We start from the raw sequence: 20247 nt of genomic DNA, 5'->3' as shown, positions 1-20247 counted from the left end.
CAAAACAAATTTGTGTTAAAACAGTTTTTGTAGTTGAACTATGAGATTTTAGTATGTTCATTTAAATGTAGTAGTTGATAATCATTTATGAACCTTGATCAAAGTATCGATTTTGACAAGTTGTTTGGCTTCAGACTGTTTTACTGACTGTGAGGGTCAGTTTGTTCACGATATGTGGTGTTAAAGGGGCAGTTTGTTGCCTTGTGAGCTAAATTTTAAGTTCTCTACAGTAATCTTTTGCATACCATTTGACGATGAGGTTTGAAAGAGTGCTGATGCAGCTCTACGCAACATCAGCGCAAACCCCTGCTACACAAGATCACAAGATCAATGTTTGATGTTAATGCTTTTTAAATATCTACAAATAACTAATACTTGGAGTAGGGTTTCTTTGCTGCAGTTTGAAGAAAATGGCTTACTATTGTCTTCAAAGAACTCTGTAGAAAAGAGCATCCTGTTGTTTTGGGAAAATATTTTTGCAACCTAGTGTATTTTTTTAATAAATGCTTTTCTTTTATTTTTCTTTTTTTTTTTTGGAGATGGCTGTTTGCTCTTAGAAATCATGGTGAACTTCTGTCAAGCTGAAAGTGTGAACAGAATACATATCTTTTAATACCTCCCAATTACTATGATGTTTTAGTATGGTTGTATGTGTTTTAGTGTCAAAGTTAACCTGTTAAGTGGGTGAACAGTTGAATATCTGTGTGATGCATTCAGAAGTACTTCTGAGGCTTGGCTTACTGTAAGTTTTGTCCTGTTCATTGCATGCTTGATTTTATGTTACAGTCAAAAGGCCGTCTGATAGCAGCTAGTGACCTTTTTTAATTAATGTTTTTTCTCTTTAGGCAAGTATTTTAATTACTTAAAGGTAATAGTAATGTTGGCAAATAGATGTATTGTTAAAATCTTGAAATTATCTGACAAACTTCTTAGCTATTCTAAGTGTGTATGAAGAGAAACTGGCATGCAATGGAGTTTGATTAATCAGTATATTGTTTCTCTCTATACGGATACATGTACAATTGGTTAATAGAAAGAGGATGCTGTTGATCACTTAACAGAAAGTCTGACAATCCATTTTTAGGCAGACATCCAGAGCATAAATAGACATGAGCATATAAGGTCTGAGAATTGATGTTTACTGCAGTTTATGAAAGCACACCATCTATTATTGTCTTCATTCGGGGTGTTCCACTCTGGTGCAGCAGCGGACAGAATTTATGAAAGGAAAATGAGTGTTAAATATTGATAGGGATCACACAATAATCATTACACTTCCTGCAAACAGCTCCTGTATGGGATTGGTATTTATTGTTGCAAACTGTACTGTGCTTTCTGCACTGAAAGGTGAGGCCTTTAGTTGGATTTTTGTAACTGTGAATCAGGGTTTGTGTCTTCAGTTTCTTGTACCTGAACTACACTGCTTTTGCCTGCATTCTCATTTTAGTAGCAGTTTGAGGACATGTATTCAGGCACATCTGAGTATCTGACCTGATCAGTTGCTTTTTTCTTTTGGAACACGCTGGAACCCCCAGGGTGTGTTACACTATAACCTTTGAAGTGGAGACTCTCACAACTAGGTATTGGGGAACATAGAGAAGGTTAACATTTTAATTGTGGGATATGATGGGGGAGGAGGCCAGTGGAAAAGCTGTGTGTAATATCTGATAATTACCCCTTCTGATGCTCTTTTTCAGATACGAGATGTGTGTCGCATGCAGTTGGTGCATCTTTGTCAACCCTCTGAAACACCAGTGTGCCATGAGAAGAATTTATTAACTATAACTGCTTATCTTTTAATTTTTTCATTTTAAAACCCCAGGTTTTCAGTGTTTAAATTGTAAGCAATACAAAATAAATTTCAGTTTCAGACCTTTTGGCTTATATGACAATGTCAAAACAGTTGACAAAACAGCTCAGGCCAAACCTGTCTAACTTAAACTGCCTTTAGCAGAATCTTGGGTTGTGCCAGTCTTCTAGCTTATAGCCTCATTAGCATTATTTATAATCAAAACAAATGTACTGGTTGAGGTTTAGAGGTCATGTTGCTTTGTGTAAAAAATACTTTCTGTTACCACGGTCTGCTTCCAAAAGAATTGGCCTTAGAAGTAGTTAGATGGAAGAGCTTTTGTGATCATGTTTGCCCTGTGTCTTAAAGCAGCTTGAGATTCAGTAATAGTCAGCAGTCAGACTCAGTGTTACCAGACAGCTGAGAGGTCAGGACCCTGTTCATAGTGATTTTCTTTGTAATAGATCTTGCTAGTAGAAATTCAGAATAGCAAAGATATTCTCAGTCATCTTCAGGGTTCAACATCCTGTCAATCAGTGCAGAAGTAAAGGATACTGGAAGTTGTGGAAGCCCAGTCTCGAAAAGTATTTTTTGCTGCTGTCAGTGTTGATAGAATGGTCTCAGTAAAGTAGTGTTGCAGATTTTGTGGTGGGAAAAAGCTAGTGGAGATGCAGTTGTTGTGGCTGTACTTGCTTTAGAGAAGTGTGGTATGTCTTTGATGCATATAAATACATTAACAGTTGTAGTGATAGTGCAGTTGTCAAAATGCTGAATTGCAAAGGGAAAAAGTATGAGTTCTTTTAGGTGGTAGGGAGGAAAGGAAAAACATAGTGCTATCTAGTGGGCTTTTTGCATTGATTTCAGTTGACTTGAAGTTTATTTCTACTCTTCACAGACAAGTGGGGAAAAGAACAGTATTAGAACTTATTTCACGTATAAATAAAAGGAATCCTGTTTCTAGTGATTTAGTGAAAATTACTTGATGAAGACTTCGAAATGACTGTTGATCTGTAATGCCATGAGCTCTCAGGAGGTTTGTTATTTTTTTCCATGAAAGACTTTCAAACTCAGAGTATGTTGCACTAAGAATGAAACAATTTCTATGTGAAAGTAAATGAAAAGGAGAACCCTTAAGGGTTTGGGAAGGAAGTAGTGTTAGAGAGTACTTTTTAAAGAGATAGAATTACTAGGTCAGTGGTAATCAGTGTGGTCATGATGATCCATGACATGCAATAGGTAAGTCTGTAGTTACTGTATGAGGATCTGTACTTTCACTGGCTTGCCAGCTGAGAAATATTGATAATTGCTAGAAGGAGAGCATCCTTAAGCTTCTGAGAATTGCAGATGCAGTTTAGAATATTCTAAAATTCTGCTGTGATTGACTTCATCTCTCACTAAAAAATCGTCTGCATCTGGCAGAAGAAGGATCTTAAGTCTGATTTTTACAAAAGAGTGATGGTACAAGTTAGATCAGATAAGCTGACCTGTATTCTGTCTCTGGCGTATTTAAAAATATATGTGTAGAGACATTTATGGTTTCTGCGGACATGTTTTTCGGAGCCTTTCAAAATAAAACTGAGAAGGTAAATAATGCAGGGCAAAATGCTAAAGAAGAGTATATGGAGTGTGGAAAGGTGAGTGCAGGAATTACCTTTTTCTATAAATGTTGAGGTGCAACATAACAGACCTAGTTGCATAGTTCTGTCATTTCTTAGGTAACTGATCCTTTTAAATCTACTGCATGTTCCTCTGTCCTCCTTGTTCCTAATCTTGACTTTCCTTTGAGAAAGTTGGGACTAATTGATGTTACACCCTGGCTGAAAATAACCTCTTCCTACAAAGTCCTTTTACTTCTGTCTCTTCCCTTAGGATTTTTCTATACTGGATATTCATTGTGACTTAGTTTCAGCTACTGTGTAATGAAATACACTGCATCCAGCACCTTTCCCCCTCTTTCTCCCAGTGCTCTCTGCTTTGTGGTGGATTTTTTTCTTGCTTGTTTGCTTTTTTGAGGTGCTTTTGCTAGCTGCATAATCTGACCAGACCCCCTCCCTGCAGTGCTACTGCTTTATTAACCTGTAAAACCTCATTTGTGACTGGAGCCAGTTCATCATTTAGATCCTGATATTTAGTCTGTGTGTATGTGTGTTTTATTTACTGTATTTCCATTAATGGGATGTTTTTTATCCTGGCATCACTTCAGTTGCTGAGCAGTCATGCTTGTGTCAGTCTTGCTGCAGTCTTGATGGGAAAGGGTGCAATCTGTTTTTAATTCTAGCTAGCGTGTATCTTTAGGCACACTGCTGTTTGAGTAGCTGTCTGAAGGAGAGGTGATTCATCTGGGATATGAAAATGCTGGGGACAATGGTTAGTCTGCGGAAGGTACCAGCTAAAATATACGTATATGAAACATAAAAGGAACTGTGACCGACAGCACATATACTTTAATGTGTATATGCTGTTTCCGTAGTAATAGTGTCAATTTTAGCAGTAAATAAAGGTAGCTTTTCCCTACTGCACAGACCACAACCATGTGAGGAATCGCTTTTTTGGGAGCTAGGTTCTTTAAGACCATGTGCATGATTAAGTGCCAGTCCAATTCCTTTCTAAGGTGGCTTCTGACAAAAATGCAGAAAATTGTTTCAAATTGAAATTCATGAGGTAAAAAAATTCTTTTTGTCAGAAGTAATTTTAATTTGGTAGCATGATGTATGTTATGGAGTATCTCACATGGTTGTACATTATGTCTGTTTCGAGATTAGGTGATTTTCATTAAGTCATAGTTTCATTCTGCTGGATCTATGTTAGAATACAGAGATTAAAAAATAATGTTCAGCCATGGTGTTAACTTTCTTAAATATTTCCTCTGGTTTTTTCTTTTGTTGTTGTTGTTGTTTTTGTTGTTGTTGTTTGGTTTGGTTTTTTTGTCAGCAGTAGTTTAGCAGAGCTCTCCTATTTGTTTGTATTTTCTGGCCAGTTTGAAGTAAAACATCAGATGCAGTCCCTGACAGACTAATTGAGGTGTATTACCAAAAGGGGCAGAAAGCAACTTGACATGGTTCCTTGGTCTTACTTAGGGAAAATTGATAAAAAGGTACCAAATGATGATTTGCTTTGCGTATTACATTAATCAGGAGTGTGTCTCCTTGTACTTGCTGTTTTCTGGGCTGTATCTGTTCTTTTTGTTTTGCAATTGGGTTGTTTTTATGTGGCCATATGTACAATTTAAATAGTGCATGCAATCTCCCTTGTTTTAAAAGGCCATGAACCAGAGCATTCTTCAAAAAAAGTTTTAGGCGTTGTCGGTTATTAAACACTCTAGCTTATGTACCTGTTTTATGTTATCCTTTTCTTCTTGTCCTTCCCCAGTGTGTATTTAAGAGAAATACTACCAGAGAAAGTGAAATTCCAAGTAAAAAATTAAGAATGTGTCCTTTGCCTCCATTAAAGTTTTCATGTGTTCATCTAGAGTTCATTGTAACTTGGATCTCTGAACTAATATTACTGGTAAATACAGGTGTTCGTTGTATAACTAGAAATTTAAGGTCATGTTATTTGTAGGAGAAGATACCATGAAATTTGGTGTTAGGAGCATTTTTTTGGGTTTAAGAAAAGCGTTCTTGAATTAAAGTGTTCAGACGTTTGACCTATGGCTATATGACAGCGTGACCTAAATAGAGGTATTTATCAAATTGAAGCTGCCATTTCCAAAATAAATACTAATGTTCCCTCCTAAAGAGATTTTTAATGATGACCCATTCAAAGAAGAATTTATACGATTCTTGTATGGAAATAAAGTGCAGTTGTGCGTGGTAGTTATGTCAGGTATGGGAATAATAGTTTCATTTCTTTTCATCATTTTCAGTATGATGCTGTTCCAATCCAGTCAAGCGTGGTGTTATGCTCCTGTTCATCCCCATCAATGGTGAGAAACCAAGCAGATTCCAGCACTCCATCTGTCATTTCCACTTGTGGCAGCAGACAGGGATCTAACATGGAGGGCACAGCACCTGAATCAAGATCTAATTCAAACTCCTTGCAGCAACATACAGGACAGCAGCCTCCACAGCCTCGAAAGAAACGACCTGATGACTTCAAATTTGGGAAAATTCTGGGTGAAGGATCTTTTTCAACGGTAACTTTACTTTTTATAAGAAGTGCCAGATATCTTAGATAAACTTGAAAGTTTGTTGTATAAGATTGATGAGATTGAAATGTGGAGGGAACAGCTTGAAGAGTAAATGAATTGAATATAGTGGATTTAAGCTTGCCTATTAAGTGTCACCCTAAATATGGGTGGTGATGGGGTTTTTTTAAGCTCCTTTTAAATTGATCAAAAGTTCCATTGTATCCTAATGACTTGATGCTTGGATGTTCAGTCAACATTGCTTTCTAGTGTAAGTGTGATAGCTGTAATAGGTTATGTGAAAAGTTTGATAGAAAGGATTGGAACTGCTCTAGGAGCTAATGGTAAGAACTGTGCAATGTCCTGTCTATGTCAGGAGGTACTGCCAGATGCTTTCGAAAGAAAGAACAGTGATACTTCTCCAATATTCTTTCTCAGCCTCTAGTGTCATGGTCCTTGAGGACTTAGTGAGTCACAGTCAGTATATTTGTGTCCAGTAGCCTTAAATGGTTTGTTTCTTGCATCCACAGCATTGCACAAAAATGAATTACTTAAGTGTTACCTTAATGAATCCATGAAGCAATTAATACTTTAATCTGATGGTTCAGTATTTTCCCAGTTGTAAGAATAATATTTCTGTATCTTTTCAATATATTTTTTGTATACAATTTTTGGTTGTAGGTCTCTAAATGTTGGGGTTTTCTCGTTCTTCCAGTACAGCCTACTGCGGTGTTTAGGATGCAGGCCTCTAGTGCTCATCAAGAGTAATTTGCACTCAAACACATAGTTTGCATAACTTGCAGGTTTCCCTGAAGAATCCAAGAGAGTTGTTGTGGCTTGGGTATACCAGAACACTTTGCTTCAGTAATACACTTTTCCTTCCTGCTTTTGGTCTCTGAAAGTTAATGCTGTGTTCCATGTAGGTAGAGGAGTTCATAGGGCTTAGCCCAGGCTCTGAATAAACTTCTGTTCCAGCGCTCCCCCTGGACAGCAGCACAACCCTCTGATGTATCAACTTCAGAGCGTTTGATCTGTGGGGCATGTACCTTTATGTTGTTATCAAAACATTTTGTTAAAAAGCATATGATTTGTTCTTATTAAACATGGTTGTAGACTCAGAGATCTGATGTACTCTGCAAGATCCTCACCAATGTTGTAAATAAAAAGTGTTTATCTCAAAAAGCAGGGGCCTTCATATTGCCATATATCCAATGACATCTTCAGATTAAAAAAATATTTTATTCAACGTCATAATGAACATATTTCATTTTCTTGGACTTCTGTTAAGCTACCACAAACTCTCACCTAGTGCCAGTGCTGCATTTTAAATGCAACAGAGATGCACATGATTTGGCTTCAGGGTTTTTCTTCAGAGCACTCTCCAATTTTGTGGGACCTTCTTCTGCAGCTGCAACTTCTTGGACCCATGCTTGGTATAAACAAACACAGAAATGCAGGGCCTTCTACTTGTTGTTCAGCTCTTTTAAACTTATGAGAATCTACTTGCTTTATAGACGGCTTCATGCTACTTTCAGAATATCTGTTATGTGGTGGAAGAATTAAAATTCTCATGATTGAGGCGGCATGTTGTGTTGCTCTCCTCCTTCTATATAGCGGGTACATGTATATTCCACCTTGGTTTTGTCTACACCAATAAATGAGGCATTTCTTAAAAACAGGAGCTCTAAGGAATTATGATTGTCTGACCAAAACCAGTTCTTAAATGCAGATTTAATCTCTGGCTGCCTGAAGTATTTGTTCAAGTTTAGAGTGGGGCTTGGTCATGATGTATGCCAGGTATGTTGGCAGTTATTTCTGCACTGTAGCCTCAGAGGGTTCTCTGCTCTACCTATCTCCCCTTCCTTCAATTTGGGATGTTTAACTACATTTCTTGCCTTGCTGTTGTCTGAATTTACAACTTACACATTTATATGTTCTATGCTTTTGTTTTTCTGCTAGTTTTATGTCTTTTTTTAAAGCTATCCAGCTAACCTCTAATTTCTTACTATTTACATTCCTTACTGATATTACTTTCTCCCATAGGGTGGATAAGATTCAAGCCCCCTGATAATAGAGACACTGTATTAATATGTACCTCTGAGTTCTTTCTTTCTTTTTCCTTTTTTTTTGGTGCCTGTCTGCTGGGGTTTTCTGGATTATTAGTTGGGAGGAAGTTAAGATATAAGGTATGCTCAGGTTTGTTTGGTGAGGAAGGAACTTGAGGGTACCAAGGTACTCCTGCTATCAGGTAAGTGCCTAGTCGTGGGTACTTAGAACACAGCTGTTCAATATCCATGTAAGTATGTGAGCAGTACCTGTGAAATACAATGGTAAAAAATTGGATACAGTGCAGGACTGGAAGAGAGTCAGTCCATAGCTTAATTTGCCAAGATACATTTTCATCTGTGTCAGCTGATCCCTTCTGTCATCTGAGTATGGTCTCCATGTATATGGGGTTTTATTTAATAACTGCCTTTTAAAGTGACCTGCTTTCAGAAGCTTTCGTGGTAGATATGGTTGATGAAACCTAGCTACAAAAATCAGAAAAGTTAATAGCATTCTCATTTGACTGCACATCTTATCTAGTGTTATATGTGTACACAGAAGGATCTCAAAAATTCCTTATGCAGAGATGCAGATTGTAACAGACTGGTTGTTTCTAATGGAAATTTTCATTGATCAAATACTGTAAACTTCAATGTGTTTGTAGGAGATGAACTCTTAAAAAAAATTGAGGGTGCCTGTTACTACTGAACTGAGGTCAATTTCCTAGTACTAAACAGGGCAACTGCATGCACTTCTTTCATCTGAAAAAAATGCCTTGTTAATATTTCCTAAATACCTAACATTTAGCATCAGGTGTATGTAGTAATATTTTGGAGTACCCTGTTATAACTGATTCTGCAAGGGATTAGAATATAATGAGAAGTGGATTAGAAGCAAGCCTGGTGCAGTGATTAAAAGAAAATAGTATGAAGTTGAGATTTTAGCAAGGTGTTGAAATGGATGTAAACTTACAATGAGAAAAACAGAAAGCCGTAGTCATCTGTTGTTACAAGGTTATTGCTTGCATTCATGCAAGAGGACTTTTCAGATTTTCTCTAAAGTTGCCTTTTATAAAGTTCTTTCTTAAAAACGAGCCTTGTGTTCCTCCAAAAGCTTTTCTCTTGAAAAATGTAAACCTGCTTGCCTGAAATTTCATCCCTTGCTTCTACTAATTGGAAATCTTCTGTTCCTTTTATTTAAATCTTTTTCTTAACAAATTGTCAATAGTTTAAAGTTCTGTCTCAGTTTTTACTTTTGCTCACTCAGATAAATTTTATCTTTCAATCTTTGCCATCTATGTTAGGTAAAGTACTGTGACAATTATTTTTATGAATATTCCTCAGCATACTTGTTGCTTTTTGTTCCTCTCTTTAAGAAGATTTGGTAGTTTACTTTGACTTACATTACCATCTTCAGAATTCTTCTGGAAAAAAGTAAATCGGTATTCACACTCTCATACGTGTAAGTCTTTTGGCAAATCAGGCATTGGTCTGCTGAACTGAATTTCTGCAGAAGTCTTGCTGAAGCATAATATGAACGCATGCTTAAATATTTTGCTGTGTTCCAAATACCTACTGGAAGATCAATATTAGTGTATGTGTTTAGTGGCCAGTTACAATATATTTTCTTTCCTCTGGCAACAGGTTGTCTTGGCTCGAGAATTGGCAAGTTCTAGAGAATATGCCAGTAAGTACTGACTCCTTTAACATGAACTTTTTGAAAATACGGTATCAATGTAGTCCAGTTACAAAACACCCATTGAAGAAACAGAATTAGTGGTTTCATGTTAATTATATATAACCAAAAAACTCCAAAACAGGATGGGATTCATTTAATTGTACCTCTTGCATTTTTACTCTCTCTTTTTTCATTAAGTTAAAATTCTAGAAAAACGTCATATCATAAAAGAAAACAAGGTACCATATGTGACACGAGAGAGAGATGTAATGTCCCGTCTGGATCACCCTTTTTTTGTGAAACTCTACTTCACCTTTCAGGATGATGAAAAGCTATGTATCCTTTGTATATTAAAACTTGCTGTAATACTTTCTTAAGAGCAACAATGCCCAGTTGTGGTTCCTTTGAAACATGGTCTAACAGAAATGATGAATTTAACTTGAGGTATTTAAAATATCGTAATATATGTGATGCAATTTTTATAGTCATGCTTTTAACAGTAATTAAGCAGATTGAATGAGTGGGTCCTCTCAAAGAGAAGAGTAGGTGTCTTGTGGGACAGGGGGGAGCAGTCAAACAAATTGTCTATGTGGTAAATGTTGAAGGCTCCAAGTTTAAAATAATTTAAAAATTCTAAATCGGGGGGCATGTATTAGAAGTGTTTTATTCCTGATGTGTATATATATGTGTGTGTGTGTGTATATCTGTAGTAAAACACCATAATGCCTGCATTTAAAATAGGGCTAGCCAGCTGTATTTCCTACTAGTTTCATTTCTACAATTAGAGCTATTATTAAAACTTTTCTTATGTAAAGGTGAAGGTGCTTATACAATAATCTGAATCCTCTGTTTGGGCTACCGTTTCCCAAGCTCTCTCTGGGTCAGTAAGTAGTTCTCTGGTTTTCCCAGAGGCTGCTAATAGTGCTGGCAAGCACTACTGTACTATATCATACAGTATGAGCTCACAGGGCCTCTTTTGCAGTGTAAACACTTGCTCTGGTGCTTTCCAGGTGATGGGACAATTTTTAACTTTGATCAGTTATCACTATAAATAATTCTCTTTGAGGGCAATTATGTATGTAATTTAAATTAATTAATCACGCCACTCTCTGGAAAAACTACAGAGTTAACCCTTTATGTAGTTTTTGCTATGCTAAGAAATTTGGACCCATGTCCTAGGTTGTTAACATATTTAAGAAATTATTTTGGGTTGCTGCTTGTAAAGTTTCAAATTAACAAACTTCTTCCCTGTTGTTCATGTTATTTTTAGTAGTATTCTTGTCATTGGAATAAGATGTGGGGATTTTTGTTTTAGATTGGCTTAGAAATAAACCTTAACTGAGTTACATTCAGATTTTGGGCTTAGCTATGCCAAAAACGGAGAGCTGCTAAAGTATATACGCAAAATTGGCTCGTTTGATGAGACCTGTACAAGATTTTATACTGCCGAAATTGTATCAGCCCTGGAGTATTTGCATGGGAAAGGAATAATTCACAGGTAATACAAAGTTGAGACAGACATGCAGTTGACAATGCACAAGGTGTTTTTTTTCCTAGAAGTGTTCTTTGTGAAGGTAAAAGCAAATGTGGATTTTGTGGAAAGCTAAAGAGCACAAATTGCATTTGATCAGCACTAGTACAGTTAACATCAGTAACTAAACACAGCAAACTTGAGGAGGAGAGCCAGTTGCTGTTATACCAACTGTTGGAGCAGGAAAAAGTAAGACAACCTTCTGGCCTAGAATTAACATTACCCAAAGCTTGTCTTTCAAGCTTCATCGGTTGGCCTAAAAACCAGAAACTGACTTTTGGTTTAACTACACTTTTTTTCCTGTGTCGTTATGTAGCAAAAGTTAACTAGAATTCTTTTTGTGTGTGACTTAATGTGCACTGTGTAATCAAGTAAAGTTAATCTATATTAGTTTTCACTGAGTGAACAATTTCCACAAAGCTGCACAATAATTAGGTAAGTGGTGAAATTAGCAAAATTTTGAGTAGTACTTTTGAAGTTGTTTTTGATGTGGTATGTTGTTTGAATAATCATGTTTTGTCATTCATGTTTATTAAATAAAACTTTAAGTGCTAGACATCAGAGCTGCAGAACTTCTTTTTGGGTAGGAAATCTGTTCTGTCTGTAGGTTACCAAGCTGTTGTCATGGGACACTAGATGCTAGTTGGCAAAAAGCTGACTGATTATAATTCTGATACCATTATTTCTTTCAAGTTATTAAAAACCCTTTTTTTCCTTTTAAATACAAGTTTTTGTGAAATAATTTGAAATAAAATCTAAGGGGCATAGATGTGGAGAGTACTGAAAGCACAAGGTTTTCTACAGGGGGAGGGGGGAAGTTCAAGAACTCCTAGTTTCACTTTGATTTTACAGTCCATGTGTTTAGGCTGAGAGAATGCTTATAAAGTGATTGTAGCATGATTCTCAGTGTTACTAAGCCTATATTGGAAGCCTTATATTGTAGAAGAGCTGCTTTATACTTGTCTTTATATGAAGGACCCTACGAGGAGCTCAAAAGAAAACAGTGAAATTCTGCACTTAAGAGAACTTCATATGAAGTTTATGAGGCCACAGCCGTAGCAGTGCCTGAAAGCTCTTGGGATTTCCTGCTGCCTGAAGAAATAGGACATGAGATAGAACCACTTCAAGAAGTCAGGCTACCCTGGAAAATTTATTACAGATATCTCTCTGTGTATCTGGATATATAACTATAGATCCATAATACTGTATTAATGTGGGTATATGATATATTATATAAACAGTATATATGTGTGTACAGAGTACAATATATCTGCATACATATGTATCTTAAAAAAGCCCTACACAGAACTGTTTGTTTACAAACAGTTTGTGCTAGTTTCCAGACTTTAAACTGTACAACTCATGCTTTTCCATAGTAGGGGGCTTTAATCTGAAGAAAATAATGCTGCACAGTGATTGATAGAAACAGATTTCAGTTTTTACTGTTTTTTTCTTACTAGTCAAACAAAACAACTCCCATGCTCCTAGATTTCTTTATGAGCATTCAAAGATACTGCTTATGAGGGAAGAATGTAATTTCTTTTTGGATCTGCTAAGGAAACTTGGTGCAAAGGAATATCATATCAGTGCAACAGAATGCTCTTAAGTTGTTTCTAATGCACCTCTTGACATCTAACTCTGTATTGCTTTCTGTTGTGTTTGTGATACTGTGAAGTCTGGTTTTATTCAGAATCAGAGGCAGTGTCTATGCAAATGGTAGGCATGCATTTGAAATACAGATTATGCATGGAGGTGATCTATGGTTCTTACCTAGTCAGGACATTTAGCTAGGGCTGGGCTTGCCGGTGTTTGACCAACTGGAGTTTTGCAATGAGGAAAGAGACCTAGAAGCTCTCAATGCCATATCAATCTATCAGATTTAATTTTTTAATTTAAATTAAGGCTTTGGAGTGAAGGGGCTTGGGTTTTTGTGTGTGTCTTTGTGAGGTGGGGTTTTTGTTGGGATTTCTTTGGGTTTTTTGTTTGTCCTTTTTTTTTTTTTTTTTTAATTTTTGAGCATGTGACATGCACAGTAGCGTAGTTTTGAGATAATTATTTACTCGATGTTTTAAAAAAAAAGTTAAGTAATGGACTTACCAAAATCTGTTAGTCTGCAGGTTGACAGCTACAAGTTAGAGAAGTTGTTGTAACAATGTTTATAGAGTGTCCTCACTCATTTGTTGTAGCATTATGTACCTAAGTCGCTAGACTTAGGTCAGTTTCGTAACTTTAATTTGTGTGCTGTTTGAATATAAAAATCTGTCTTTTCCAGGGACCTTAAGCCAGAGAACATCTTGTTAAATGAAGATATGCACATTCAAATAACAGACTTTGGAACAGCAAAAGTATTATCTGCAGATAGCAGACAAGGTTTGCCATTATTCATTATGTGACGCCAGTAATTATAGCAAGTGATCCTTTGAAAATGTATTTATGTTGTATTTACCAAATTGTAACCTTCAAATATCATTACCTTACCTAAATCACTAAAATATCTTGAAACAGTTTTGACTGTCACTACTTAGATTATGTCAGAGGAGGTAATATTTGGTGTAGTGGTATACCAGCTAGATTACCAAATATAGTGGGCAGTTTAACTACTTCAGATTACTTAGTTTTCATTTGCAAGACAAGAATACAAACAAATAGGTACTGTGGCTAACCTGATACAGTAAGTTTTACTCTGCTTATATGTTTAACTCCAGTGGCTGTCAGAATTGCATAAATGTGAAGGTTCTAGAATTAATGTGTCTTTAGTTGTTACTAATAGACTGTAAATAGATGCTGCAAACAATGCTTGAAAAAAGCAGTAGGCTGAACTGAATTCAATAGACTTTTTTTTTTCTTGACTGTAGCAAGCTTGTGTTGGTAGATTTTATAACTAAGTAATACCTAAATGCCTACCTTCTTGAACCAGGTAGGTATCACTGAGATTGATTTGTTTCTTCCAAGCAGGTTTTGAGGATGGGTAGAGAAATTAAATTTTCATGGATTCTTTGTAGCATTATGTAACTTGCAATGGATTGCCTTTCGGTTTTTTTTTTTTAACTGAGTGGGGACAGGGGAGGAAGGGGAATATTGGCTTATCCATGAGTATGTGTTTGCTTATTTCTTTCTATTTCCCTAACAGCGCGGGCAAACTCATTTGTAGGGACAGCACAGTATGTTTCTCCAGAACTGCTGACAGAGAAATCTGCCTGTAAGAGGTGAGGACTCCAAATTCCAGAACTTTACTGACTGTCAGGAAGCTGTCGAATGGGGAGGAATGGATAAATCAAGCAAGCAAGCAAGCTCAGTATTTTAAAGAAACAAGATGCTTGAGTAGAAAGGTTTTTTAAGAGAGTTTGAAAATTTTTTTCTTATCAAGTATTGCTTCTTGTCTGAGGGCTGGTTTCCTCCATTTATCTACTTTTTGGAGTTATACAAACAGGTTTAGGTGTTGCTGGAAAAGGAGATGTGTAAGTTGAAGTTGGACTTCTTACCCATAAATAGATCAGAAAAACTTTTGTCTGTTATCCAAATAATATAATTATTTTAATTCCATTTTGTATAAGATTGCTCAAATATGGTATTTCCTGCTGTAGTAACAATGGAATGTCACGTGCTGTTCGGTTAGGGAGAAGGCTGCAGCTTTCTTTGACTTGTATTTAGATCAACTTGCAGTTCCTTTCCAAAACTGTATTTGGGATTTGCAACATTTTAAAGCTTGTCTCTGTGCCTGGTATGAGTGATGGCCTTAAGAAATTTCTTAACTTGTTAAAATTGTTTGTTGATGGTAACCTACTGAATGTGTATATCTATTTTATTGCAATGATGGAAGAGTAAGCTAGTAGCTGACAAATCACAGGTACAAAAGATCATTTATATGAATAGGTATGGTAATTTGTGCTAGCATTTTTTGAAGTCAGAGAAATACCATCAGACTTTTCACATCTTCTTTCATCAGTGAAGAGTTTTTGACTGTTTTGGCTAATGGAAAGACTTACTCAGAATGTCATCTCCTTTTAGAAGTTGCATAATGCTTCATCTGTACAGGAAACTCTCACATTGAGTAGTTTTAAGTCTTTGTTAGTATTTTAGTCTTCTATGAGGGCTTTGAAGCTTTAATCAAATCTATGGATAGGTTGCCTCAAGGTAAAATAAGTTAAAAGTGCACTTTCAGGCCAACACACTAAAACTTTACCCACCACACTAAAATTTAACTTTCCCTCACATACCATTATAGCCTGTCTTTTTGTTTGTGTCTTAAGAAAATCTTTAAGTGAAAAAGGTAAAAAGCTGAATTGTAATTTTTTAAATCAGATATTTAGAGGAAAGTATTTTAATTCTGAAAGGGCATATATTGAATTAAATTGGGTGCATCTTTGAATCGTCATGTAGATAATCAGTATTCTTTTCAGAGTCATTACATACCCATTATTCTGACTGAGAATTCAGCTGTCTTCCTCTTGTGCTTGTAGTCAGTTTTTGTGGGACTGTTACTCTACAGTTCTTTCTTGAAAGTTGTGTTGCTAGCGTACTCTTCTGTCAAGGGCTGAAGTGAAAATAGTATGGAAATTATACAAAGCAGGTTTGTCCGCTGGGTTCACACTATGTTCTAAGTAGCAGAAGGTTAAGAATTTTTCTTTTTAAATTACATTGTAAAGACTTCTTTTACAAAAAGTTGCTATGTTTTTTCCTCTTTGTTTTGAAGCTCTGACCTCTGGGCTCTGGGATGCATAATATATCAACTTGTAGCTGGATTGCCTCCATTTAGAGCTGGGTAAGAGATTTGAGCTAATTATTTACTTGTGGATCATAAATATATTGTCTCTGATTTGATTTTTACCTTACTACCAGTTCTGAAGTATTTTCATGATACAGAGTTGGTGTTAATGTCATGCCTGCTTTTATTTGTCCTTTTTGATGTCATGAAATTGCTTAGCTATCGAGATCCTGAGAGAGAGGTTCCTTAAGCTATCCTAGAATTTCGCATGTTAATTTGTGCCATGTAACTATATTTTTATAAGGCATATCCTCAGCTCTCTCTGTTGAGTCATTTGAGCTTTTCTTGTTACTGCTCAAGTATCTGGTGCTTACAGGGTTATAGTACTCCTTCACCCTAGGAAGATTTATGGGAAAGTAACTTAACTTGTAGGTTTCTTGTTTAGTATTTGTCTGGGTTATTCAGGTTAAGGTGAAAGAACCATGGAGAACTAATAACAAGAGTTAATATTTTTCTCTTCTGCAGAAATGAATATCTTATATTCCAGAAGATAATAAAGTTGGAATATGACTTCCCAGAAAAATTTTTTCCCAAGGCAAAGGACCTTGTGGAAAAGCTATTGGTAAATCTTGCGCTTTTCTTTTTGAATGTAGTAAGGCTTGTGTTGGTAGATTTTGTAACTGACCAAATGCCTAAATGCCTAACTTCTTGAACCAAAAGATATCCCTGAACTTGATTTGTCATTAAATGGTGTGATGACATTGGAAACATTCAGCTTACGTAGTTCTCTTTCCTGAAAGTTTTTGTGCGCTCTTGCAAATCTTACAGTAGGAACATCTGTGAGCATTGTTGACTGTATAGGGGAGTGTCTTGAAAGTCAGCATCTGTTATTAAACAGCACTTTAATTTTTTTTTTTTTAAATCTGAATTCTAAAGTGTGGACAAGGACTGTCTTTCTATGAAATGGAAGCAAACAATTCTAGATACTGTGCATTACAAACAGAAATTAAGATTCAAATACTTAGGCTTACATAGTTCTCAAATTAATTGGGTTTGCATTGTATAATGGATCGTTTAGTTGAAAACAGCGTTCTGTACATCACAGGCAGATATATTCATTTCAATATAAATCCAGTTGCTTTGCATTTTAGCATGCAGTTACCTTGCACTTAACATGTCTCAATAGTATCAGCCTAAGAATTACTGTGCCTGTGAAGGTTTGACAAGTAGGAAGAAAAAGTAGTTCTGTTCCATCAGTGAGATCATAGCCACTCAAGTGAATATGCAGAGAACATTTTAGGTGTTATAAGCTTTTTAAAGTTCAATAGCCTATCATATTAGCAGGGGATAAGGAGGAAGCACTTACCTTTGTGGATGATGATGAATACAACCTGAAAGGCCTAGCAGTGTGTTCCTGTGTCCAAGGCCAGCTCTATGGCCAAGCCGGTGTCTCCTGAATGGTGAAGTCCAGGTTGTATTAACCTGGTTGTATCCCAAGAACTGTGTCACTTTAAGGTGCTTGAGAGGTTGATGTTTGACACCAACTATAGTTTCCACAGCTTCTTGCATCACTAGAATGTGATGGTGGACTAAACTTAAATGAGGTGTGCTTCATCAGGCCTTCTCTGTATGTTTGCTTCAGTCTTTATGAAGAAGCAAAGCCAGAAAATTGTGTGGACCTAAAGAAGTGCTCCTGTCCTTAGATCTGTGAGCTGATCTAATACAAAATCTTGTTGACAAGACATACTGATAAATTTATTATTAACAACCTCCTTATATTATAGATATGTATGCTTAGGGCAGTGGGACAAGCTGGTTTTACATTTTCATTATTTTGTGCAGGTTAACTTAATTTTAATTTGCTTAGGTTCTAGATGCTACCAACAGATTAGGTTGTGAAGAAATGGGAGGATATGGACCTCTTAAGGCTCACCCCTTCTTCGAGTCCATTGTGTGGGAGAACCTACATCTTCAGACACCCCCTAAACTTACAGCATATTTACCTGCTATGTCAGAGGATGATGAAGATTGTTATGGAAATGTACGTTTGTCTACTACTATATTCAGCTCTGATGCTGCCTGAGACTTACTTCCATTATAGCATAATTACTGATTATTGATAGAAATAAATAATATAAGTATTTTTACTGAAACTACTGATTAGTTATATTTTGATGAAGACTTTAATTATTAAGAGTCTAATAAAAATTGCTGGTTACGTTTTTACTTAAATCACCATTTGTTTTCCGATAAAGCGAGTGTTTTGAAAAAACAAGGCTGGCTTGCTTTTGATCAGTCATACTTTTTTGCATAAATGCCTGCTGATCTATAGGGAATAGGCTGGGGTTTTGCCCAAAAGCAAAATAAACAAAAGCATGCTTAAATTGAAAGCCACAGTTTGGTGCAAAATAAGCTTTTTAATAAAAGACATTTAATTACTTCATTTTGTTTCCTCCTTTAGTATGACAATCTCCTGAGTCAGTTCGGTTGCATGCAAGTTTCTAGTTCTGCCTCTTCCCATTCACTGTCTGCTGCAGAGACAAGTACACCACAGACATCAGGAGGAAATATTGAACAGTATATTCATGATCTTGACAACAATTCCTTTGAGCTGGATTTACAATTTTCTGAAGATGAAAAGAGGTTACTTCTGGCAAAACAAGCTGGTGGAAATCCTTGGTAGGATCTTTGAATGTAGCTAACTAGCTTGCACAGCAATAAAGAATCCTGAAAAATAAGTGATTTGGATTCACATTATTATTTGTCAGTCTTAGTATTTTCAAGTAAGCAATTAGCAACTAGATTTTTCTTGGCTTCTATTTTTAAAGCAGTAGCAGCAAAACCCTAATATTATATTTCTAAAATTTGCAAGGTCTAGAAGATGATGTGGAGTGTGTTTATAAGATAGGCAGAATGACGCTATCCAGTGCTGAGGAGTCTTCGCTCTACAGTCCTAGAACTAGAAAAGGTTCCTCCTTTTTTACAGATGCCATAAGTTGTTGGAATTTTTTGCATGATAATATTCTGTGGATATCTAACCAAAATACCTCCAGATTATGTAACAGCATTTCTTTTCACTCTTTAGAGAAGTCTCTCATGTGTGAATTTTTGTTGTTGTTGTTTGTTTGGGGTGAGGGGGGTCAGAGGGGTTGATGTGTTTAGGTGGGGGTTTTTTTGGTTGGTTGGTTGGTTGGTTTGGGTTTTTTGTTGTTTATTTTTTTGCTGGTTTGTTTGGTCTTGTTAATTTTTTTTTGTTTGGTTTGGGGGTTTTTTTGTTTGGTTGGGTTTTTTTTGTTTGGTTTTGGTTGGTTGGTTTTTTTTTTTTACCCCCTGTCAAATTTTAGAAAAAACTCTCTGGTCTGGGCTGAGGAAGAGTCCAAAACTCATGTACTAAAGTTGTTCAGGACTCTTGTGGAAAAGGACATGCAAGGGGTGACGTGAAAAACTGCTTGATAATAACAGCTGTTTCTGTGAAGGAATTACTTCTGGAGTAATGGTTATTTTTCTTTTTCTAAGGCATCAGTTTGTAGAGAATAACTTAATCCTAAAAATGGGTCCAGTGGACAAAAGAAAGGTAAGGGCTTTTCTTAATTTCCTGTAACAAGATTCAGCTGTCAGGTTTTTTCAACTGCAGCATAGATAAGCAGCCTGTTTTAAACCTTCCTTGTTTAAACAATTTGGCACCTATAAACAAGTTACTTTTAAAAATTCATGTTTTCTTGTGAATAGATTGGGGGTTTTTTTTCCCCCTTGATTTAGTGATGTGCTCTTGATTTCCTGGAAAAGCCTAAAGTAAATCTGCTATTGATGCTTTCATTTTGAGATTGTAGCAAATGAGTGTTTGCTCCCCCTCCTCCTCCCAATCTGATATAGTCCACTAAACACTCTTTCTTGATGCGTGTCTGAATGTGGTTTGAACCAAAAATACCAAAAAATGAAATACAAGCCCATGTTGTTTTCAACTGTGGTGTTTTTTCTGGATCTGACTTTGTACCTTTATCCTGAGAGAGGGAGAGGTGGCATTAGAACATAAGAGTTAACTTCAGCAGTGTACAGATGAGCAAGGGTAGTCTGCATCAGCTTTACAGGAAAGAAGGTTCTCTTTTATCTAAGTTACTACCTGCTTCTTCGTAGTCTTTTCTACAAAATCATGACTGTTGATTTCTTTGAGACATAGATTCTGCTTCACTCTGTACAGCTAGGTGTTTTATGTTTTACTAGAACTTGAAGATACTTTCCCAAAATAGTACTTGTGTTTTGCCATGTAGTAGAAATGCACTGCAACACCCTAAAAAAGGTGTGAGGTCAAATAGGTAAAGTAAAATTAAAGACCCCCAAACCCAAACATAGCATCCTATCACTGAGCTGGTTTT

General features: G+C 36.2%; 1 protein-coding gene across 3 annotated transcripts in view; it reads left to right on the top strand.

Moving 5' to 3' along the window:
* PDPK1 (3-phosphoinositide dependent protein kinase 1) overlaps positions 1 to 20247 on the top strand; it is a 62841-nt gene that overhangs the window by 5200 nt on the left and 37394 nt on the right. For all 3 annotated transcript variants that reach the window (XM_082292518.1, XM_082292516.1, XM_082292515.1), the window contains exons 2-12: positions 5655 to 5924; positions 9605 to 9647; positions 9837 to 9974; positions 10992 to 11136; positions 13442 to 13539; positions 14300 to 14375; positions 15863 to 15931; positions 16400 to 16496; positions 17742 to 17915; positions 18336 to 18553; positions 19391 to 19448. In XM_082292518.1, the coding sequence (XP_082148644.1) occupies positions 5655 to 5924; positions 9605 to 9647; positions 9837 to 9974; positions 10992 to 11136; positions 13442 to 13539; positions 14300 to 14375; positions 15863 to 15931; positions 16400 to 16496; positions 17742 to 17915; positions 18336 to 18553; positions 19391 to 19448 (1386 nt within the window). The remainder of the gene's footprint in view (positions 1 to 5654; positions 5925 to 9604; positions 9648 to 9836; positions 9975 to 10991; positions 11137 to 13441; positions 13540 to 14299; positions 14376 to 15862; positions 15932 to 16399; positions 16497 to 17741; positions 17916 to 18335; positions 18554 to 19390; positions 19449 to 20247) is intronic.

The sequence above is a fragment of the Coloeus monedula genome (assembly GCF_965178545.1).
Source record: "Coloeus monedula genome assembly, chromosome: 16".
NCBI classification, from domain to species: Eukaryota; Metazoa; Chordata; class Aves; order Passeriformes; family Corvidae; genus Coloeus; species Coloeus monedula.
This window is presented reverse-complemented; position numbering and strand designations above follow the sequence as displayed.